General features: G+C 28.1%; 1 protein-coding gene across 1 annotated transcript in view; it reads left to right on the top strand.

Annotated features, from left to right (window-relative positions):
* LOC129966465 (PDF receptor-like) overlaps positions 1 to 26,420 on the top strand; it is a 139,911-nt gene that overhangs the window by 24,495 nt on the left and 88,996 nt on the right. The window contains exon 4 of the mRNA XM_056080889.1: positions 17,677 to 17,780. Within this exon, the coding sequence (XP_055936864.1) occupies positions 17,677 to 17,780 (104 nt within the window). The remainder of the gene's footprint in view (positions 1 to 17,676; positions 17,781 to 26,420) is intronic.

Below are 26,420 nucleotides of genomic sequence, written 5' to 3'. Positions count from 1 at the left end.
ATTTTACTAAGATGTTCAGAGAGGGCATATTTCAAGCTGCGTAAATTTCGTTTTTAATCTGTGATGATAAAAAAAATGAATGTCGTAGAAAACGTTAAGTTGCTTGTCCAAAATATTAAAAAATTATATTTTTTCTTATTTTTCAGTTTTATATTTTCTAGTTCACAAGTATACCAAAAAATTAATTAGTGATAATTAAAGAATAAATGCATTATAATTGTTAGTCCTTTTTAATAAGAATTTATACAAAATCATTGAGAGATAAAAACTGATCCCGAGCCTACGATTCTTCGGTCTTAGAGTCAAGACTATAGCAAGATTAAATCAGTCTTTGCAAAAAATAAAATATATATATATATATATATATATATATATATATATATATATATATATATATATATATATATATATATATATATATATATATATATATATATATATATATATATATATATATATATATATTTAATATGTGAGGCTTTTGGCTTTACAATAATAACAACACGGGCAGTTTCAGTCTAACAGAAGCTTCTCATTTACAGTATGAGAAGCGTTTCGGTTTTAAAAGGTTAATATACAATTTGTTTGAAAATGCATAGTAATGATAGGAGAAACATTTTAAATATTATATCAATAACTTCAATGTAAAAATTTTTACATTCAAAGTGTACTTCAACAAGTTCTAAATTGCAATTATATTCATATACATTTCTCAATTAAAAATACATATCATATATAAAATTTCAAGAGAAAAGATTTTTACTGAAATTGTTTGACATTTGATAAATTAATAAAACAAATTCCATTACCATAATTATCACAGACTTATAGATTTAACTTTACTATTATCTTTTCATAATTATAACAAGTTCTTAATATGATAATCGATCCCTACTTGGGGAAAAAGAATCGTGAATACTTGAATGCGAGTTTGCAATAGAAGCAAACTCTTGTTTACCTAGTGGATAAAGAATGCGGTCGGTTCTAGTTGCCTTCACTCTCATACAAAAGAGCTTGGTTTGAGATCATTAAAACTACAACCTTAGCTCCCTAACTCCTGCTACAGCGATTGAATCCAATAATCATTCAATTCACCTAGGACACTTTAGCTGGGCGGGGGCAATTTTAAAGAAGTAAAAATGTTAAATAATTTATTCATTACCACCAAATTTTGGATCGATAGATTATACCATGGAATGTACTCTTACCAGGTTAAATTTTATATTAGACCTTAGGACACAAAAATATATTTCGTATTTTATTGGTTTGATGCATTAAAATTTGTTTTAATAGATAGAATGCCAATTTAAGGGAAATTGTTGAAAAGAAATTTAATCATATCTGAGTTAATTGTTTTCTTAAATTACTTTGGCCATTTGATTTCAGCAATTGAATGTTTTTAAAATAGGATTTTTAAAGAAGAAATTGCATGTGCTGCTCTCTTTACAAGTCATTGAAATATTGAATGAAAAGATATATCCATAGTATGAGCTCTTTTTTCTAGTCTTTCTTTATCAATAAACAATATAAGTATCAGAGGAGAAAATCATGTAAGGATGCTTGAGATTTCACAAAAATATGTATGATCTGCAAGCAGGAACATTAAAAGATCTCTTTTATTAAAATTTCAAATTTACTGATATCTTTCTTGCGAAATTCTTCAAATTTTCAAAATGAAATATTTAGGTTCAAATTTTAAAGTTAATTTTTTATATTTTTCAAATAAAACCTTGGGTTTGGGGAAACAGCTTTTAATCAAAATAATAGAAAAATTAAATTTTAAAGGGACATCAAAATAAATGAATCATAGCAATCAGAGTTGTTTCACACCTATCTGAATGAAGGAGAGTATATTTTATTCTCCTTTTGAATAAATCAAAGGAAATAATGTGCTTTGTAGTCAAAAAAGGGAATTGTTTATTAGAAATTAGAATCTCACTCGGAGTTTTCGAGCTTTGCTCGAATCTCAACATTTTAATTCTCTAAGGAAGTTTCTAGAGAATATTCTTCGGACACTCCGATGGAGAGTGCGTTCATTCTGCAAATCTTCGCTTTCTATCGACATTATTTTAACATATTTAGATGAATTGTAAAATAAAAGTTTATATACAGCATTTCAGTTTTGATAAAGAAAACTATTCGTGATTTTCCTTCATTTATGTCAAAATCTTTTATGTATATATTTTTGAAAAAAAAACGAGATTAATTTAGCACAAGCAAACGTCAGAGTGTGAAAACGAACATCTTAGATCGATTTTTAAAAAAAATTTAATTGGAGTTTTAAATAATAAATTAGGCAAGATTTTGAAAATTCCTTGATGCAAATTCTAGTTATACAAAATTAAGTTTTGATTTTGTACTTATGACTACTAATGAATTTACGAAAAAACATAATTGCAAGGTTTCATGACAGCTCTAAATGAGTATCATGAAATGCATCAACTAAAAAAGATTATAAAAATAATTTTTAGAAAAGTTTTTTCTATTAATGTACTTAAAAGTATAACATAATTTTTATTAAATATATGTAATTCGAAACCAAAACGTACAAATGTGAGATCTAAAAGCTATACGTTTTTCGGAAATCAAACCACATAAATTGTGATAAGACAGAAAATTCGAGAATTATAAAAATTTAAATATATTCTAAATATCACACTTCAGTGTTTATCGGAATTTTGCATTTTAATGTTTCTAATTTGATTTCCAGATTTTTATTGAGATAAATATTTCTTACTGTAACCAAGACTGATAAAAAAGAAGTTCTATGAAAAGAAAATCTTTCGGTTGTTAACCATGAACGTAAGTCGCAACAGAAACATTGGAGGAAATTTAGTATTAATTATCTGACCAAAATATTTTGTTGAAATTTTTCAATCCCTTCAAGCATCGACGTCCTATTCTCAGAGATGAGTTCCTGCCTTTATCGAGATATGCCTTTGTTGCTTGGAGAGTGAACCATTCTCTGTTTAAGAAGTTATTTTATACAGTCAAACGTCACATAACGGAAATATATCATAACGAGCAAAACAAAATTTGAAAAAGTGCTTTGCTTACCGAGCGTTGTTTCTCAGGACAAGGGCCAAGGAAACACTAGGACATCACATTACACATATTAGTCAGTGTTCAGCACTTATTTGAAAGTAGATTTTACATCTACATGGAAGAAGTAGAATTGTCGGACGACTCCAAGAGATGGAGCAAGTGCCTGTGGAACTTTAACGAAGATATTTTGTAGCTGGTCTAGTTTTTTGGGCTAGAGGTGAATAGCCACGACGTCGATGTACCGATGGCAGAACAATAGCCAGATTTATTGAAGAAATTATGGAGTTGCATTTTGTGTCAGAGCAAAAGGCTGCGAAGAAGATTTTGTCAGGTGAAGAAGGAATAATCAAGTAACGACCTTCATGTGAATAAGGGAACTCCTAAAAGCATGGAAAATTTCTGCATCGTATGCTGAGAAGCATCGCTCTAATAAGGCAGTATCTATGTATAATACAAATTCAATTAAGAGCCAATTATTTTCCTCAAGTTTTGTAGCGTAGCCATACACAAATGTGTTTAGACAATCTTCTTGAACCCATGCATTATAATAAGTTTGTTTGAGTATATTTTTGGGGGGAATTCAACCCACTGTACTATCTCACAGGGATTTTTATGGACAAAACGAATAAGATTATGGAATGAATTATGCTCTTTAAACGAGGTTCCATTGTATATAGAGAGAAGGAAGGAGCTGGTCATATTTAAACACATCAATTATTGGACGCCATTCAATTGTCACAGTTATTAATGCACACTCCTGAATAAAAGCGAACGAGTACTCATAGGAGAACGCATGCATACAATGATAACCAAATGAGCTGTAAGCAGCAGCAATTCTCCAGATCAGATTGTTTATTGGTGAAATATTGAACAAGGTGCAAGCCCCTTTTTTCCTCTTCTTTCTAGATTTAATTATTGATTGATAAATAATTTTTTACTACCCAATTTTAAATTGAGGAAAACATTGCTTTTTTTAAAAAGTTATAAGATAATAACTAGTTAAAATAAAATAAAAGTTTACACTTAATTAATCACAATGTATGTCATATCCCCTTTTATAAAATGATTTAACCACTTTCAAAACAAACTGTCTATATTACAGCCGTCTCATATTTTAAATTATTAGATGCACAATCAAAATATAATGAAAAATTTCATAATGAAAAAATTGATTTTGAATGAAGCTGTATATTGGTCAATAAAAAATTAAAACGATTCTTTCTTATTTTATAATCAATATAATTTCTTCCACTTTATGGAAAGTATCCTCTAAATGCTAAAAATAGAAGCATGCAAATTTATAAGCATCCGTTCATTCAAAATTTCGGTATAATAAGTTTATTTATTTTTATAAAGTTTAAAATAATATGCTAGCCCATAATATACAAGAGAAAAGATCCGGTTTTACGATTTATTATAATTCACCAAATAGAATTCTGAAATTTCTGCTATCTTGCGTCCGTAACAGACTGTGATACTGTTACGGACGCAGTTTCCTTTTCTGGAATTCCCTAATAGTTCTCTAAAAGCGCAGCTAATTGACAAGATAAAGTGACGATGATTAATGGTGCATTCGTTCTGGATATTACACGTAATGGCTGAGCATCGATCTAGTGTTGCTTTCAAGTAAATCAGACATGTTTACTCGTTGTTTCTGTGTTTAAACTGAATATTTTATGGAATAAAAAATAATCATAAATAATATTTTGTGGCTTGAAATATCAATTGTTTAATGAAACAAGGAGGTAAATTTATACTACGAAATTAAATGAAAAATCATGAATTTTTCGTAATATCATTTATTATTATTAATCTTCAAAACTACTACAATACAATCGGGATTTTGTTAACAGAAAATATTCTTAAGTAGTTATTGACCATAAATAATTTTCAATACAAAAATAAAGACAGCTTAGCATTTTTATATTAAAAAATTAGTAATATTGCATGAGAAAATAATTTAAACGTCCCGACACATTTTGACTTTATATTATAAAGCTACAAAACGAATGTTTGAAAATGAGATAAAATATTTGTGTGCATATACATAAATTTCATGTTATAAAAGGAGGTTGAATGTCCATATAATTGCCGCTATGTAATTTATAGTACTTGAATTTAATACCAGAAGCAGAAAAAATAAAAGCGAAAAAGGAATTTTAAATACAGGAACCCTCGTGACAGATGAATTTTTTTAAACTAGAAAAAAATGAATCGATATGGGAAAAGTTTAATTTTTTAATTACATTTCTTTATTTCGCATACTTTATAGTTCCAATTAATTAATGCTTCCATATACGCTTAACATTTCGTACATTTATATTTATTTTACCCATATGATATTTTATATAAAATTATTTTTTTATGAAAATTTCTAATTTTCTTAAATATTGACTTACTTCTCCTACATGAAACAAACTGATACTTTCTTACTTAAGAATCCAAAAAAAAATCAAGTTAAAAAAGCTTGAAACAATATATGTATGAAATAATCTTGATGATATATGGAATAATTTGAGTTAATATTCTATTATGATAAGCAAATTTCAACAAGAAATTTTTATTAAATCTGTACGTTTACTTATTAATATTTTTTAATTTCCCAAATATGTTGAATATTCACTTAACAATTCATTTGCTAATTCAACAGAATTAGATAGGAAATGAAGGCAAAAAGTGTGAAAACATACTATTCATAGGGAAGATATTCTTTTATAATAAAGAACTTTCCGAATTTAAGCGAGGGAAATATTGATACTAAAATTCAGCCTGACATTTGCAAATAAAGAATCCTATTATGTGCATGAAATAAAATTGAGAACACATTTACGATATCCGATGTAATTCAATCATATGAAAGCAAAACACATACCAAGTTTTTTTTTAAATAAAAAGAAGTGTTCTATTGTTAATTGCATCATGGACTGCTTTATTTTAGAAAAACTGAGTAACAATACAAAGGAACCATAAATATTTAAGCGTCACCATATCTTTACTTAATGCCGGTTCATTAAATATTTTAAAAGCATCTCATTCATTCAAAAGAAAGCACCTACAAAGAAATTGATAAAAGGATAATAGATGAAAAACACGGGGCGGTTTGTGTTCCAATACTTTCTTCTGCCTGAGCACAATGGAAAATTTAAACAATAATTATCAACAAAAGCGGAAAAAATACATCAGAAAAAAGCAGGATGTCCTTTGGATTTTCAGAATGTTTAAACTGTAAGGAATATTTGATGAACATATGTGGAAAATTGCAATCCAAGCATTAGACAAGAATGATGAAAAATAATTTGCTTCACAAATAATTTCTTCAACACAAATAATTTCTTTGTGAATGAGATATCATGTAATAACTTTATTTGTTGCGGTTGGAAGATTTTAATCATATTCAACAGCAAGTGAGGGCAATTATTACTACTTTTTTTATTGTTATGAAAAAGGTGTTTTTGGTATTTAAAACATAATCGAAATATAATAAATTTTGAAAATTTATACAAAATTATCGAAATGTGAATGTCTAGAGTTATCTTTTTAAAAAATGGGAGTTCAATGATTCTATGAATAAAAAATATAAATTAACAATAAGAACTTTTAGTATTTCATAATTGAGATTAAAATTTTCCAGTATTTTTAGGGCTGGCGACTTCGTTCTATGCAAGCTCAGAACAAAACCATCTTCATTTCCTGTCATGTTACAGTTATATGGATTATCTGACCCATTCAAACTGACATTTTTTAATACATATTTATTAGGAAAAAAAATTGCCCTTTTCTGCTCTACATAATAGCGTCCACTATTTCACGTTTTTATTTTCTCGCATACGAAATATGAAGAAATAATTGTAATCGTCAAAAAATTCAAACTCGAGATTTTGACAAATCGCCACCTTTAGATATCCCTCGATTCAAAAAACGCATTTGTGAAAATGTTCGTCTATGATAAAGATTACTTAAAACGCTTTGAAATAGACGGATGAAATTTGGGTAAGCTTTTAACACGAAATGTGTCGATTTTTGTCAAATTTTGAGCAAAATTCGCTCAAGGAAGCCTATCTCTCCAACTCTTTCAATATAATATTCGATAACTATAAAATGAAGAGAACTAGATATATAAATTTCGGTACATATGTTCTACATCTATAATGTAGATACCTGTGATATTTTAAGCAAAATTCAACAAGGTGTTGACTGTCTATCGGCCTAAATTCTCAGACATATAAACGCGACATATAACTGAAAAACGCAAATTTGAACTATATGAAATTTTGTATGGGACTTTTTTTCTATAATTGTAAAACTATGAAATTTTTTTGTTTTAATCGGTTTGTGGAAACGCGTCGAAAACAGAAATTTAATTTTCAGATACTATTAACCAAATTCCAGGGATTAATTGTTAAAAAACATCAAGAATCCCATGATAGGTTGCGTAAAAATGTTTAATTCAAGCCAAAGATTAATATTTCGTAACTGCGGAACTCCAATGCTATGCAAGGCGTTCTCTGGGAAAACACCTTTATAATAGTATGGGAAAAAGCTTTGGGGAGAACACTTCATTAGTTTCAAACTCTTCTCTGAATTATAAACAGAATAATTGCAATCACTCTGGACAAAATAAAATAACATTCGGCAAAATTTTTTTTTAACTCTTCTTTTAATTAGAAATTTTTTAGTACATGTTTTAAACATTTTGTAAAACCATTAAAACGACCATATATTTCATAACCTTCTTCAATTTTTAATTATAATGCATAAATTTTCTAATATATTATATAAACTTTTATTTATGCAATTTTGCATAAGTTCGTTACGAGACGTTTTTATATTGCGTAGACAGCTTTATATTTACTAGCTATAACGGCACTTTTATTTCATTTTAAAGATATTTATGTAAACATTTATTTGAAACAAATGCAATTTTAACAAAAATAAGTTACAAAATAAAAGAAGAAAATATAAGTTAGTGTATTGGCAAAAAATTTAAAATTATGTACTATTAAAAAATATATAATATCTGGAAGTTTATATTGTGTGTTCTTGGTACCTCTATGTTTGCGTGCGTGTGTGTGAAAGTATGTGCGTGTTACATAATTCTATAGATAGATGGCCGAAAAATTAGACACCGTTGGAATTAACTTCATTTATTTCTCATGGAAAAACAAAGTATATACACGGGGGAGAAATGATAAGACGACGTGTCTGACTGTACTTCAACACAAAAGGGAAGAGTGCGACTTTTCTCTTAGTGCTTCTACCAAGAGCTTCTCATAGAAATTTCTTTGACACGTGTCGATTTAGGAAAAGGAATTTTCGGTATCATTAAAAGGAATGAGTAGATGTTAAGTGATTTGTATCCCTTCTGTCAGCTTGCGAGAAGTCCAAACTCAGCCATTATTGAGAACGCATGTTAGAAATAATTAAATTAAAAGGTAAGTTTCGGATAAGAAAATAGGAGAAAATATTAGAGTAAAGAAATGCGAGCTAATTTAGGATCAAAATTAATAAATTAATTAGGATTTAGATCAAGAAACGACATTACAAAAACACTCCCACGTATATATATGCTTAGTAAATTGACTTTTCTATCCAATAACGGAAAAATCAAAGATATTTTCTTTCAGTATAATGATGATATTATAGAAATATAAGGATATTTAATGCACAATATTAAAACAAAATGTCTAAAAATTAAAATAATTTGAAATTAAACTAAAGAATACTCAGTTTCACATAAGCAGTAAAAAATGTTTACCTTTTGATTTTCTCATATACTTTAATATAAAGGAATAGGATAAAATAACCTTTCTAAATATCGCAATATTTTGTTTATTAAAATGACAAAATGAAAAAGATCGGATATGGAAAAAATAACTTTCCATGCTGTTGAATTTACTCCAAATGTGATAAAATCTACGTATTTGGTACTGGAGTTTAGCCACTGAATACAAATTCATACATATAGATAATCATAACTGTTTAGATGAACTTGACCCAAATTTTTTAATGATCTGAAATAATTTTGGCAAGATGGCATATTAAATTTTGTCTATATAAAAGGTTTCGCTTCTGAATCACCAAATTTATACATACGTATGGAAAGATAAAAAGTCATTAATTTAGTTAAAATAATTTGCACAAAAGCGATTAAGGGTAATAAATTTTCTGTTAAGACCACTGAACAAATTTCAGTAATACATCTATTTCTGATTTCAGCTATCGTGCGCATATAAATACTGATAGATCTGAGGGGTTCTTTTTTAAACTCAGATAAAAAAAATTAGGAGTTTTATCAAATATGGAGATCATTTTTTTTTTAATTTTCATAATACTCTCCTTTTGTATCTTTTTACGTAGAGAGAAAATAAAAAAGCAAATTGAAAAATAATATAAATATGTATAATAATAATGGTATAAAATTGTTAAATTCAATAAAGTTATTATGTTAGTGTGAATTATTTTTATGGGGGCAGGTTATACGATTATCAAAATATACAAAAAATTTCAAATGCAACACTTTCATAGAATTTCATTACGGTTAACAAGTTTTCGAAAACTCGAAGTTGAATGTCGGAAATCATGATTATCAAACTTGCATTTCTTTAACGGTTAGGAATTTTTAATCTTTTTCAAAATTAAAATAAATTAGTATAAGCATTATTTGTTTGTAAATCTTATTCTGTTCTTTCACCTTTTTCTTCCGCTTTGAATCAATTTGCATAATGTTTCTAAATAATGTTATCGAGTTTCCAGAATTCTATAATTCTATTTCAATATTTTTTGCTCTGTAACTCTAAATAAAACTTCAGATTCTAAAACACTCCAAGCTGTCGAATTTCTATAATATTTTCTATTTTTTTTCGAACGAAGTTTTGCAACTAATTTTTTCTCAAGTTATGAGAAATATTTCCATAAAAATACTCAAGTAGGTAATTTTCAGAAGTAGGTCACATTATTCACTGCACATGGACTTTCAATAGAACAATCAATCTCTGTGTAAATGATCCCACGACATCAATTAAGACTTACTCTAGGAAATGTATAAGAAAAATCTGTGGTTTCCTGAAGGAGTCACCTAATATTTGCAGATAGATAACTGCGATCATAGACGTCTAAAACAAATTATAAAAAAATGTGCGGCGATGATGGGATAAATATTGATCCTACTTAGTGAATAAAATATAGAGAACTATATTTATCAAAAGAAAAAAGCTGTTGAAAAACCTGATAACAATAATTTATTAATTTTATTTTAATACGCATTTAAAATTTATCATTTTTTAGAAAGAAATTTATGCTTACATGCCATAAATTAAATATTAAGAATTTATCTTAAAGTATTTCCAGAAATTATTTAAAAAGAATTTTTAAGAAATACGCAGAAAACTTATCTTCTCATAAGATAAAATTAATTAAAATAAAATTAAAGATAAAATATGGTGGAGTTACACATATTTTGACTTCTTATCAATAATTCTTTATCTATATTTTGACGTCTTATCAATAATTCTTTATCTATATTTTGACTTCTTATCAATACTTCTTTACTTATATTTTGACTTCTTATCAATACTTCTTTACTTATATTTTGACTTCTTATCAATAATTCTAGTCATCAAACAAGGTGACAAGATGATATGATTAATAAACGAAAGAAAATTTTATATTGAGAACTGAGAGGACAAAGTAATTTCATATGGGACATGGAATCCTAATGGCTCTGTTGATATCTTCTATGAGCAAGTATTCATCAAATCCAAAAATACAAGGTAGCAAACTATAGCTAATAAGCGGAACAAATCGTTGAACAACATGGCGGTAGAAAAGATTTATCAGATATATGCACATAATTATTTAAAAATATGCACAAATCGATAAAATATGATTCTTAGAACAAAAGTATACATTGTATACAGTTTACAAGAAGACAATATGTGTGAACATATTCTCGATTTTACATATTGTAAGAGAAACTCAGGAGATATAATTTTTAGTAGAAATCTCGATTATTCCGTGTGTTATCATGATAAAAGATTTTATGAATAAGATAAGTATTCGAGTTCTTGATATTTCAGTGAAGCCAAAAGTGAATAGATTTCATGAAATGTAGCTCCAAATCGTCTTAAGACTAAGGAGACTTAGTGTAAATGCTTGAAATTATCATTATTATAAAGCTTTATTCTTTAAAAACAAAGAATAAAGCTTGAACAAACAATTGAAAACAATTTGAAATAATTATTCTTATGTAAATCCCACTGCTAAAAGCACTAGCAGTAATGCGAACAATCAGGAGAAAAATCTGATACTCATAATCCATTTTTTAAAATTGGAGTAATAAAACAATATTGGAGACAAAGAGTGTAAAGTTAATCATAACTAGACACTCTACTTCAACTATACTTTATATAAAAGCATTAAATTTACAACAAATTATATAAAAAATTCCTTTATTAACTCTTGTATTATACAATTTTCTGGACAGGGTGAAGTTTTCTTAACTAGTTAGATTTATGGCCACGTAACTTGATTTCTTTTGGAATTTTAAAAATGGAACAATTTAAGAATAATATTTAGAACGCCATCTTACATCAAATTATAGCTTTATATAAGTACTCTATATACATGCAAGATATTTATAGGTACAATTTAATTACATTATCAAGAATAACATTTAATCTATTGAAAAATGGGAAAAAAATAAATTCAGAACCTCCAAACGCATTCACCTGCATATTATTGCAATAGCTATTTTCAGATTAGAACAGAAATCTATTCTAATACACTATATGAACAAAGAAAAGGTACAAAGCAAATAAGGAAGAACAAAACGAATTTTTCTTAATTTGTGAAAGCTGTTAAAGCTTAAATTAAGAGATTGTTAAGAGACTTTATTAAGAAACTGCGCAGTTTTCTGCGTATTACTATGAATGTGTATTTACATAGTATATTACAATACTTTTTCGCGATACCTGTATGTTTTTATTATTACATTTATTTATTTTCATTTTTTGATTCACGTCAAAGAAAAATATCCTACATTTTTTATTTTAGCTTCATTTCCTATTACGAATTTATATCTACTTCATTTTTATAAATTCGAGTCGAACGGTTTATGTTTTTATTCAATGTTGGCATTTAAAATGGTATTACGCTTATATAAGAGTGTATGAAAAAGTTCAATATCAAGGACCTTTTCTCCTTTGGATGGAAAAAAAATAGGATATCCCAGAACACAAATAAAGTCTTCCCGATTTCTGGAGAAACCTAAAATCATATTTCCGATTTAACTGACCCTAAATTATTGCACTTTGATAGATGCGTTCAACTCTCGAAAATGAAAACTGGAAGTTTTTCATTTAGTTTCTTCCAAATTAAATAACTCTTACATTCCAAAACAAGTAGTGCATCTGTAACTCTTAAGAAAATGCAGATATTCTAAAAGATGTTTGTTTTGTCTCACATATCAAGAACGCTAAACACTCCTGAATTCAAATAAAGTGTCTCCTGTTTGACAAGCAAAAAACTTCTTATAATCCTTAAGAAGCCTTCTGTTGTTGACAATGCCGTGACGTCTTAATTACATTATCATCGGAAAAAAAGTTCATTTTAAATTCCCAGAGTGACTAAAAAATCTTTCAGGAAATATGAAACCTAGACTTTTTATGTTTTTAGTTAAAACAAACTACTTTAAGAATTACTTTGTACTTTATTTGACAAATCGAACTTTTAGACATTATACGAAACAAAAAATTTCAGAAACTTCATTCAGAAGCTTGAACGACTGCAAAAAAATATATTATTTATTTAAGTTAATTACTCCACATATTGATTTTGGCAATTATTTTTCATAAGTGATTAATATGTTTTGTTACACAATATTTTTGTATTAAAAATATTATATGGGAAGTGTCAAAGGAATTTCCTACTAATTTCAAGAACCGGCTTTAGTTTTGGATTGCAAGTAAATGCTCTAAATTACTTTTTAAAATAAAATTTAATAAAGAAAAAATACTTTTCTCGTTTTTTTAAGGATTTGTTGATAAAATATATCATTCTTTCAACTATCAGCTAAGTTTGTTTTTGGAGAAGGGACTGAAAGTCCAAGGGGTACCTGAGAAAGAAATCACCAAATAAGTAAGCAGGCTTTCGCCTTTTCTATTATAATTGAATTGCTATAGGATCGATTTATTTCCACGTTGATGACAGAACATACATCCTACGAAAATGACTGGGACCCTGATTGACATTAGAACTTCGTTGCTAGTTCAGTTAATGCCATAATGCCAACTATTTAGGGTAACCTGAATGCCAAGAAAGGGAGGAGGGAAGATATGTGTGACCTTCCTTATATTTCCTTGTACTAAACTTATTTGTCAAACATGTAGAAATATAAGGTAATATAATTATCCACAAGTTGTTCAAAAATCATCTACACAAAGGGAGAAAAACTCATACTTATCTTAGCTACTTAAACTAATTGTATCTTATAATGCGTATTTCCTATGTGTGTTTCACTTTTTTTTTGCTTGAAATGATAATGAACACCTAAAAGAATTTATGTTGCTAATATTTTGTAATTTTTATAACCATACATCATAAAATTTCGATACAGAATTGACTATAATGTATTTAGATTATTTCACCCCGTTTCTGAGTCTTCGACATATACATCCAGAAGTAATAATAAATGTCAATAGGTTGTAAATGTGATCCTATTCTGCCATAGGTATAAGCCATCCCAATGCATTACAATATAAATTGTTACGGGCAATCATTAGACATTTAAATCTCCCTGCAATGAGTATAAAGTGAAACAGTCCAATTGGCTCAGTAGCAAATAACGATGTTTTACTCTATGTGAAAACACAAATACACAGACAACGCAATATAGCCGAATAGTACACAAGCAATAAATAGCAAATACAAGTAACAAATGGATTATAAATAACCGTAACGCACAAACAGTGTACCGTAACAGCGTCTAAGAGAACTTGCAGGAACGAGACCACTGAATTACTTGCACCTGTTGGTTGTCTGCTACTCTGTTGATTCAATATTGACTAAATGCAGCTCTGACTCCGAAGTTTTTTTGAGTTTCCGTGACAAGGCAAAGAAAACTTTTAGAAAGATGGGAGTCATTCGAGTCTTAATGGAGCTCTCTTGCAGTTTTTTTGAATATTCGATTCTGTCACTAAGCCGCCAAATTGTCATCAAGTTTGTCGCCAAGGCCACCCGTTTGAGCTATCTAAAATCACTTTCCTTGTAACGAGTATAACTGCGCAGGGAAGTAACATTACAAATACCTAACAATATTTTTAATCATTAATTATATATCTGCTGTTTCTAGAAATGGTATTGGATTCGGTTGTTTTGTTAGAATATCTAAAAGAATTTTTATTATCTTGCTATAATTTGTGAATTTTTATAATCATATGTCTTTACATAATTTGGTTACAGAATTATGTTATATCTGGGTCCTCCCTCTGTCTTTTTTGCTGCGTTTTCGACTGAGAGATACAATTATAAAATAATAGTAAGATTTCTTATAGATTTTATCCTATATACCTATGTGTAGCTCATCCCTAGGACATACTTAGTTTAAAATCAAATCTAATAGATTGACATGCAAATCAAGAAATCTGTAATCAATTCAATAAAAACAATTGATAAAAACGCAATTTTACGTTAAAAATTAGATTTTATTATTCTAATTATTTTTTTAGTTTCTTAATTATAATTCAATGCAATAATTATTATAATATCTTGGAATGAAGTTTGTAAGTTCACAAATAGGTGACGTCACTCGAATGGAATTTAAAATTTTATTCATCTAATATTTTAATTCCTATATCACCAATTGAAAATTTAATAGATCTGTTTGCATTTTATCAGAAATCTAGAGACCTTTCATATTTTTAAAATTATTAATTATGGCAGCATTCAATAGATGTACATAGATACAGTACATTAGATATCTACTCATAATTCTATACTTTTACAATTTTTAAATCTATTTTTTTTAATTTAGCGTTATATAATTATACAGTATGATCGGCAGTCAAGAAATGAATGGATACACTGACAGCTAAGATTTGAAAATATTAAAATAATGAATTGGCATCAAAAATGTAACCTCTTTGTAGAGTGACATAGATCTATAAGTCTGGAGTTAAAACAACGCAACAAATTCCGTCGAATTAGCTTTCTTCGGTTTACGTCCCATGGAATATACTTCTTTCTGAAGAATTTCCTCCAAAATTTCAAAGAAATCTATCATTTTGATTAAAAGATTCTATACGAAATTTTCTCCGCTACATTATTTTGTTTTACATTCTTGTTCATGCGCAAACAAGCGTGATTTCAGACATGATTTTATTCCAACGTAGAGATATCTTGAAAGGGTGTATTAAACAAATTATTCATGAATAAGTACAAATTAAGTCCATGGCAATACCTTCCTTTTGTGTATACAGTATTGATCTTTAGATTACCGCTTGGAAGAAAATTCAAATTATCTTTCTGAATGCGTATTTTTACAAATCAATACGCCACTTTGCCTCTCTTTACAAATAACTAAAAATATGGTCTGTATTATTTTTTGACAATCCGTGCAATTATTATTATTCTTTTGATAGCCAATATCTCTCCTCCACATCTAAACATGCGCACATACACACGTTTGCATAATTTTTTTTCTTTTTTGCAATTTATTAGGCGTGAAATAATTTAACACGATTCATTCATTATATTCACATTTTCTCTTTAAGGAATCTGAGACTTAAACGAAAATTGACGAAATTTGCAATGTATGAAGATGGAGTACCTTTTCATGTAAATATTACATCTGGATTAAAATGAGTATATGGAGTTTTTAACTATAAAATACTTGCGCCTTAAGCATTTGTTTTAATAGCAATTAAAAATGTATTATGATGCGATTATCTTCAAGTTCAACCATAACCATAAACGGTATGTTCAAGAAAAAGAGAGCTCAGCATAACATCTTCCCAAAATTAGTATAAGTGAGTAATAATTCATAGTAAGTGAGTAAGGATTAATAATTATAGAGAAATAAGTTCCATTTTAACATGTTAAAATAAAAATTTAAATAAATACATGATATCATGAAGTTTGAAAACAGAAAAGAGCATAATATTTTTCATTATGAATAATTTCTGCAAAATATACTATCCAGAAAAAAATAGATTTACCAAATACATAATGCCTACAAATATAATATGAAATTTCACTCAAGCGCAATATTTTTTGAGATGAATGCAAAATTCTTTTTTTCATAGGGACTGCAAATAGAATAGAATTATTCATGATATTTCATAATATAATAGGAGGGTTATATAAATAATTATGTAAAATGATTGTTAAATATTATTTTAAAGTTGGTTTAAGATTTGCTGTTTATTCGAACTTGTATTATACATTTCATAAATGCGCGAGATTTTTCTATACTAATAAGTTAAAACTGAAAACCAATTTTTGAAGATGCAAAAAGTTGTTATCCCTTTAAAATTCTGCTATTTTTTCATAAGCAAAACTTGCTTCAATAAAGTTTAAATGTTTAGAACAACAAAAACGCTTAAGGTTCACTTTTTAAGTTCCCTCTTCTAATATTGTAAATTTGTAATTGGAGTATAGGAGATGATAAGACATAGTATTTTGAAAAGTCGACAAGGTTTTAATTTAAAAAAGAGATTTTTTTTTTCTTTAGAATGATCAATTTGAATTTGAATTTCCATTTCCATCAGAGTATTTTTGACAGTTTAAGACTGCCTCGTTTTTAATTTAATTCCAATGCAATAATAATGACTAATAAGTACATTTTCAGTGATAAAAGAAAATCGCGCAGGATAAAACTACAAAAAAAAAACATACAAATATGATGAAAGTTTTAACTTTTAATAGAATAATGTATGGACCATCGCAAAGTCGGTATTCTTAAATAAATTTCAATAATATATTAACCAAGATTTCTAAAGGTAGATTTTAAGTATTTTTCAAAATTTATTAAATGACGCAATTGCTGCAAATGCATTTCGTGCGACTTTTCAGTGGGTTGTTGGAATTCTTGAAATCAAAGATTCATTTCCGAAGAAGAAAAGGCATTTAAGAGGCAGTAACCTAATAAATTGCGGAGTTGCCTTTTTGGCCAGAGTAGAGTACAAAAAAAAAAAAAAAATTAACGCAACAGTACGATGACTAATAATTCATTTCATGTTGCGTTTGCTTTGTCAATTTTATGACAGACTTTATACAAAATATAAAAGCTTAATTATTGCACAAATGATTGCTCAAGATTTGATTTACTCAATAATTTTTTTAATGAATGATGTTAATGGTAATTAACTTCTTTCAAGGGACAAACGGCATTGAGATTATCAAATATTTTTCCATACATTGTTTGTAAGATATCCGGTTGGTCAAAACTAGAAAACTGTACGATTAATTTTATCTTCGAGTATTATTATAATACAGAATATTTAATAGCAATTTCCATCTTCAGGTAAAAATTGTAATTTATACAAAAGAAATCATTCATCATTTCACCAACCTTAAAAGTTGTGTTATAAAATATTTAAAAACTTGACGTTTAAAATAACTTATCTTTTCTTTCAGCGGAAGATCCAGATCGCGAAAGAAACCAGAATCATCGAGATGATAGGGCTCAGCATATCGCTCGTATTTCTGCTCATATCCATCTTTATCTTCATCTATTTCGGGTGAGTATCACTTCATCTTCAAAAGATACAAACAAATTCACTGTTGCACTGAAACGATACTGCCCAGCGAAGTGAAATGAAAAAAAAATGGAATTCATGATTTTAAAATGCCTATGCAAAGTAAAATTGCTTATTGCAGATTCTATTTGGAATATGAAATATCAGCGAAATCAAATAAATTTTTTGGATGTCTAAATAACTATTATTCTACCATTTCATCTAATCTGTCCGAGACGCAGCAAAATCAAACTCGCGAACTATACGCTAAATAAAAATAAGGTATGAAGTGATGAGTGGCTGAAATTAAAACATGAAGAAAATCAAGTTGTTTGATAATCAAATTGTTTTTGATATCTAAATTGTCCAGGAATTATCCAATTAAAACTGCTCAAAAGTACAGACTCATCCTTTCTCTCATAGTGTATGGACGACGGCTGAGGCTTAACCTCTTCCTAAAATGAGTAAGATTGCCTTCCTGTAACATTTTTATTTGTTTGTCTGTTAATATTGCGTATTTTATTAAATTTTGTTATTTGGTTCATGTGTTTTATTGCTAAGCATTTAAAATTTATTATAGACAACTTTCTCAATAATTAGTTTAGAATTAGAATTTGTTTTTATTTTAAATTTCATCATAATATATTTATGAAAACAGTGTTTTTATAAGGATGTTCCAAAGGACGACATAATGATTATTTTATGCAAAAAAGAAGACAGTGAAAAGGTATTTGCATGGATCATTCAAGCTGTCTATGATACCTTTTTTCAGAACTGAATGAACCCTGTTCTATCACAAACAACAATTTGAAACTTAGAACATGAACCACGTTTCTTCGAATATTTTAATATATTTATTTTAATATTACAAAAAATACAGCATGAGAAGAAACGATATAAGCCAGACAGATAGATTCTGGTTCCAAAAATAGAATACTCTCTTGTTCTTTCACCGTATTTAGAATTAAAATGAAAGTCTGTTTCCATTGGGTCATCAAAGTGTAGATAATATTTCGTTCAGGAGTAGTTTTTTCCTATGATGTCTCTTTTTATTTCTCAACTTTTTCCATTCCTCCCTTTCTAACCACAATCGATTCCTAAATAAGAATCGTCTCTGGCATTTATTGCCATATTTTTGCACAGCTGCAGTAGTTGTATTGTTTCTATATATTTTTAAGTGTAACTCTTATTTATAAAATTGAACGAAAATCTCGACTTACAGCAGCATTTTCTTTTCACAGTTTACATATATTAAGTATCTTCACTTTTCTCAGAACTTCAAGAATAAGAACCCAGAAGAATCAAAATGGTTTTCATTGCAAAGAACGAAAGTTTATTAGATATAAACTTTTTGGTTTTTAAATATTAGATGTAAACCTCATTCTGATACCTTTTCTTTGGCTTGCAAATATTTTTTTCAAACATTACACTTGTTTAAATGTCAGTATTTCCAACTACCCGCCTTTGGAGATTCTGTCCTTCGGTCAATCAAAACACTGCTTCATCTACACATACTTGAACATGGAAAATGCACTTATGAAAGCCTTTGCCATTACATAGTGAAATATGGAACATTTTCTTTTCTACGGATTAACAAAATGATAAGATTTTTTTTGTACTAGACAGTTTTATGCACGTAAACAATTTACGTTACTTTCCTTTTTCCAAAGCTTCTTATTTTTAAAACATTTTTTGTGGTATGAACATTTTGTTATAAATTATATTTATTAGTCTGTTACAAAAAGCATTTAATTATAGGATTATTCTAGAACAACCTTTATTCTATAAGCATTTGAATATTCTATAAGTCTTTTTTATTAAGAATGAACAACCTTTGAATCTTGAGCAATGTTCTTGTTTTTTCTTTAAAATTCATATACATATATATTTAATATGAAACTGTTACTATTCATCCTCAGAACTTTCAAAGCTTCTATAAATGCGTCAAGAAGCACTTATTTCGTCAAAAAGGGGTAAAAATAAAGATCAAAATAGGAGATGTTTACATTTAAAAATAGCGCGAACTCGGATAATTCGCGGAATTAGGAGGCGTAATAACCGTTCATTTTTCTGCGTTCCACCTCTTTCCGAAATAGAAATAGAAATAATGAGCAAGAAACGCTATTCTGTAAGAAATATCATATCGGTAGCATATTACATCAAAAGTCTAGATTCTCCGAACACTTGGCGTAAATTTTCTGATCGAATCCGAAAGTATTGTTCGTCTTATAAAATATGAAATAAAAATTTAATGAAAGACGTTAAACAATTAAATATAGAAGTTCATATAAAAATATTAACAAAATACGCATTAATAATAGAAAAAATAAACTGGGGAATGCAGTCGCACTGACGCCAACAAGCAAGAACGATGATCATGAGTATGAGCAGTGCGCTCTTTTAGGGCAAGTCTCCCGATTCCCAAAGTTTTGATAAGTGCCAAACTTTCTGATTTTTATAATACTTTAATTTCAACCAGTCATTGTTTTAGAAGATTATAATAATTTATGAATATATTTTAATACTTTTTGCGTGAAATAAAGCGAAAAAACTGAATATTAAAGATAGGTGTTCAACAAACATTTTAATTTATAAAAAAGGTTTTTAACAGTAGTTCTATCGTATTTAAAATTTCCTATTTTAAATTCGTGATTTTGATTTTTTCACTCTACTGATATGTGAATCTTTGTGCTGCCTAGTGTCAAAGAAGAAATTCCCGCAATTCTTCATATACGAAGAATTGCGGGAACCGTATTTACAAACTGACATAGAAATGATTTTAGCGCAATTGATTCATAAGCTTTGCAATTAGGTCAAATCTAAAATTTCTCTAGATTTTTAATTAATAAAATATATAATTCGAATTCTGAAAAATCATTCTTTACATAGACTTAATTTCTAGAAGATTTTACATGCCGCATATGGAAGTAGTTCGAAGGTCATATATTCTATTTTCCTGGGTTTTGAACAATTTATGCATGATGTTATTAATAGAACCCATACCATCCTGAAAACATTATCATGTAAAATAAGGCTTCTTTTAAAAGATTTTTGTTAACGATATATCCAATGAGTTTTTGTGTGGGTCTTACATTAAATTTACTTAGCGACATATATTTGGCCAGTATCATCTTAGATATTTGAGGGATTAGATTCACTCTTATGATGCTCTAATAGTGATTTATAATACAAAAGACATGATATATCTTCTGAAAATATAGGTCAACAAAGAAGATCTAATAGACTAGAGAAAGTTGCTTGCGCTTTATGTAGGAAAGTATTTATAGGACATTTTGACACCGCAAAGTACCGAGGCGCAGTTCCATTTGTGAGACGCACATCCGCAGATAAGAGATAAGAGAAACTATAATTAACCTACTTATAAAGAAAAATCACGGTCCTAATCATGTAGCAAGATTAAATATTTTTAAAAAGAAATGTCATTTTTTCTTTGAATTTGTTTGAAAATAATTAATATTTCTTTAGTATTAAAACTTCTAATATTCATATCAATAATTTCGTAGAAACGTATGCTATGATTTGGTATCCTAGGATGTTAAGTTAGTATTTATTTATTACAAGTCATCACTGTTATTTATCACGAGTTTTTATTAAATACATTTAGAGTAGTTGAAGAGACAGACGGAAGAAAACCCATATATAATATGTTGACGAAATTTTATAAATTATTAAAATTAGGTACAGAAAATTCATACAGGATAAATTTAACAATACAAATAAAATTATGAGAAATATTAGTTTTAATTTTTTCTTAAACTGCTAGTAATCAAATAGTGACTTTACCTTTCCTAAAAACTCTAAAAATAATCCAATTAATTAAGGAGGCAAAAAATTATTTTTTCCACTTTAAGGAATTCTATACAATATACTTATATCGAGTGTTGATTTAAGATTTCAGTGAAAGTAAATATTTTCGTTGATCGGTTTTAATTTATTAAACAAAATATTTTCAAAAGCTGTATTGAAGTGGAAAAATATACAGATGTAAAAAAAAATATTAACACAGAATAATTTAAAAATTATTGATGCAACTGGTTAAAATCGGTTTTTAATTGAAGGCAGAGAAACCGCTAGACAATTTGATAATTCGTTGTTAAGGTCCCAGCATTTTCAAAAGAGCAAAAAGAAAGCATTAGCAATCCGGTCCAATTATTATGAAGATTTACGTACTAAAAATTATTATTTTGAATTTATTATTATTCGCATACTAAAAATGCATAATTTAATTTTATTCGTTGAATCTGTTTCGTTCTAAACTTTATTATTTTGAATTCTTTTCCAGTTATTCCTTACTGCATAACAGATATTTAAAGAAAATTCCAAAAAAAAAATCACATAATTTTTTTTTTCAAATTTTACTTTTTTAAAACTTAATCCTAACCTAATAAAGCAATCATAACGACTGACACTTCATTCCTTTAAACACTTCTAACTTTCAAATTTAAACTTTTCTCATTCAAATGAAAAGCTTTTAATCTAAATGTGGGAAGATGGCGAATCAATTTTCCCACGTCCTCTTTGCCTTATCTGGTAACAAATTTAGAGACCTCAACATCTTAAAGTTGCTTTTACGCAATTTTAAATTGCAATAAAGTTGCTTTGAAGTATATATTTCAAGGTCAAAATACAATTTGATTTCCTTTTATTGGGAAAATATTGCAGGGAGTGGAAATATCAGTGACCTTGAAGTAACCCAAGCTATAAGTTGCTTTGGAGTTGAATTGATAAATACTCTTAATCTTCCATTAAGTTAAAAAGATGATTCATAGTTATTTTCATGATAACCACAGGCGTATCGTTTTCAAAAATTTCAGGCAATGGAAATAATCAGTCGCGAAGATCGCAATGGTAGGTTCGATGTTGCTTATAAAATAGATGTACATAGACTGTCGCAGAACGAACATAATTTGTTCCCGAATCTTATTCGTAATGCGAAACACTTGTAAAGCAAAACAATTTTCTCATAAAAAACCATATCAAGCAGGAAGTTTCATTCAAAAAAAATATTCAAGAAAATTTGCTATGATGTTATTTATAATTTATAATGTTTGCTTTTCTAAAAAGAAAATAGTTTAAATGAGACATGGCATTATCATTTAACGAATTTGTAACACGCATACCTATTGCCTTATTAAGGCGATGCTTCTCAACATAATGATGTAATAATTTCCCAGGTCTTCAACATCTCCTTTATTTTGCTGGCAGTTTGTTGCGTCTAATATTTCGTTTTCTCCTGACTAAATCTCCACAGTTTTGCGATTCGTCAAACCTGTTGGATTTGCGTTCGTCAATGTCACTCGGCCAAAACTTCTTCCATGTATATATAAGGTTTCCTTCAAAGAAACACTTAAAACAGACTAATACACCCCAATTCACCATATGGTGTTGTGGTGCCACCTCGCTCCTGGCTCTGCGAAACAGCGCTCGTCAAGCGAGTCACCTTTTTACATTTTGTTTTGCTCGTTATGTAAATCACTTGTTATGCAAGGCACTCATTAAACAAGGTTCGACTGTACTACTATGCACTGCACTCAGTTCGCCCTTCGCCTAACATATTCAAAGAAATTTGATAACTTATAAAACGATTTCTTTTGCATTCGAGGTATTCTCCTCAGGGCTTATTTATATAATAAGTAATTTTCAAAAATGTTTTAGAGAAGATTCGATTGTATTGTACTTTTTAAGGTAGTCTGTAAACAACAAAATTAAAATTCGGAAAAGCATTAGAAAAATAATCGTGACCCCTTGGCTAAGCTATTTGAGACTCGATGCCTTCCCTAATCTTTTAATTAATTGTGTTTTTCGAAGCCAATTATCAATACGTTTGCTTATTATTGCTTAAAGTCACCCACAAGAGTATTATACAACATCGCATTATGATATTAACCATTTCCTCATAGAAATTATAAAACTATACAGTTAGTGACTTATTTTACATTTCCTAAATTACCACTTCTATAAAATATACATCCTTTTAAAAAGATTTCCAATTAAATATTGAATTTCATTTTCCGTTAAATTAAAAATTAGTATTGAAGCTATAATCTTCTTTTACTTAAGCATTTATAGAATTCGTTTGATATATAAAAAGGCAGGGACATTTTTTTCGATTGTTTATATGAAGATAAACTAAAGTGTTCTTTTGGAGTACAATTTTCAATAAATATTTTTACGCTTTCAATATATTGCATTGCGTTATAATTTCCGATATTGCGTCATAATTCACATTCTTGAAAAACTTTGTAATATTTTAGATGAGATAATAAGTTTCTTTCCCGTTCAGAAATAAGTTTTGTTACTTTCCCTTGACTAAAAACAATTTTTGATTTCATTTCGTTATCGCATACCAGTTATATGGAAACAAAAATTCCAATCGGAACTTACAGGGAAAGGGAAACATTTAAGAGAAATACAATCAGTAATAAGTTTATTATTTTTATGCTTCGTTTCTGATGATACAATAATGGATGTTTTAAAATACTAAGAAATTATCAATATGAATTTACGACTTCCTCAACTAAAACCATATCATTTCGATTCCTAGATATGAGTTTAACTAAAACATTTTAGCTAAATTCGCAGAAGTTTCATTTTAGTTTTTATAATAGTTTTATTTATTAGACCTTACAAAAAATTTTAGGAAAAAAATTAATGTTAAAAAAATGGCATGAGAAATAAGTTCCAACTATGTTTAAAATAACATTTTTAGCATTAAAGTGACTTATGAGTAATGCTTTCATAATATGGTGAATTTGAAAAGTTATTGGTAGTCGTCTAATATATTTCAAATTAACGCATAAAGAGATTCCAAAAAAAAAAAAAAAAAAACATTTCTGCGATGAGTGTAAACTTTTTTTTTTTTTTTTTTTGCAATTTTCCGGCGTTTTTTGTTTTTGGGCCTAACAATTTTCATCGCTTTTAATCGTCAATCAATGATCTTTTGAAAGTATCCTATGAAAAATAAAATAACCGATGTAAGAATAAAAATAAAGTTCATTAATAGGTACAAAAGGATGTAACCACTCAAGAATTTTTAATTTGGTGCTTTAGAACTCTGAAAATATCTTAAAATAAATATGCCTATGTCATCACTGCATTCTAAAATATAATGTTCTCATTCTTAGAGTAAAGTTTAGGATTTTAATTTTAAATTATAACATATATCAAAATATAAAGTTTTTAAAATAATATTCTCACTCGAGGTCCAGTTAAATTTAAAAAAAGAAGAAATATGAATGATCAGAGGAAGTCTTTTTCTAGAATAAAATAGATTATCAGATTTTTGGATGATATTTTAGTTTTTTAATCAGGTACACCAAGTATAATTAAAAGAAAAAGAATCGGATTTGGTTTGATTTTTTTGGTAGTTAATGCCTTTTAATACATCATGAATGATGAATCTGAACTATTCTAAAATTCCAAAACTACATTTTAAAAATAGTTTTGAGATTAATTCAATTTATTTTATTCTTCGTATATGCTCTCATCTTGCTTTTAATCTTTCTCTGCAAAGTTCGAATTTGTATGTTTGAGCAATTATATATATATATAAAAGAGTGATAACTTTCAAGACTTAATTTATAATTTAGTCTATTTTTTAAATGGAAGACAATGTCCCGGGCAAATAACGCATATACTTTGTTTCCATGTAAATCACTGCACTATTATTCAATCAAGTCAATTTTATCAAACTTAGTTTCCTCAGTAAAATTGCTGATCAACAAGAATTAATTGGTTTCTACTCATTTACTCTTCCATCGTATAAACCGAAAACAATTCTAGTTGGAATAAATATTAGTGGCTATGTAGAAGAACACAATACGCTCCAGCATTTGCTAAAGTCACAATGATAAATTGAATTCAGAATTCAAATATTTAATGTCTTTCGCTTTATACAGACGAATTAATAAGTGCTTTTCTATATAACTGTATAGTGAAGCAGATATTCCCCGTCTTCCACTGTTCTCTTTTATTTCACTGAGTTTTTTCCATTTTCTGCTTCTAACAGATTGTTTTTATTCTAACAAATTTCTTGCAGCAGAAATGAGCAGAAATCATGAAATGTTTACTTAGAGCATGTTTAAATTCATTCCGTTGGAACTGGTATTGAGATTTATTTCATTTTAAGCTTGCTTTTATTTATTATTTTTGACAAACTCGGCCGTTGTGTTTGGTTTCGCGTTACATATGAGAATTTTAGTTAAACACATATAATTCTACAAAATTGGTATTAGATCATATACGCAAATAATTACAGGTATTTACTATTGTCATCATTATTCTATCGATTTTAAATAATTGTCCATCATTCAAAAATTTCTTAAAACTTAATGTATCCTTTGATATCCATGATCATATTTTCTGTAAAACTCCATATTGTATTTGCGGCATGTAAATATTTCTTTTTCTTTCAACGGCCGCTTAATTTTTCAGTGGTCTTTCTTGACTGCTTGTAGCAACCAGTCTTACCTTATCCATAGCCCTTTCTTTTTATTTTGGATATGTTGCAGGAATCTGCTTGTTCCATGCAAGATTACAATGATTCATCATCAATGTACTCATTGACAGTTTTGGAGCTATTTTGTAGGTATCATCCAGCAGAACCTATGCTGCCACTAATTG

Source organism: Argiope bruennichi, chromosome 4, assembly GCF_947563725.1.
Source record: "Argiope bruennichi chromosome 4, qqArgBrue1.1, whole genome shotgun sequence".
NCBI lineage: Eukaryota > Metazoa > Arthropoda > Arachnida > Araneae > Araneidae > Argiope > Argiope bruennichi.
The sequence above is the reverse complement of the archived record's forward strand: the minus strand, read 5'-3'. Positions and strand labels throughout refer to the sequence as shown.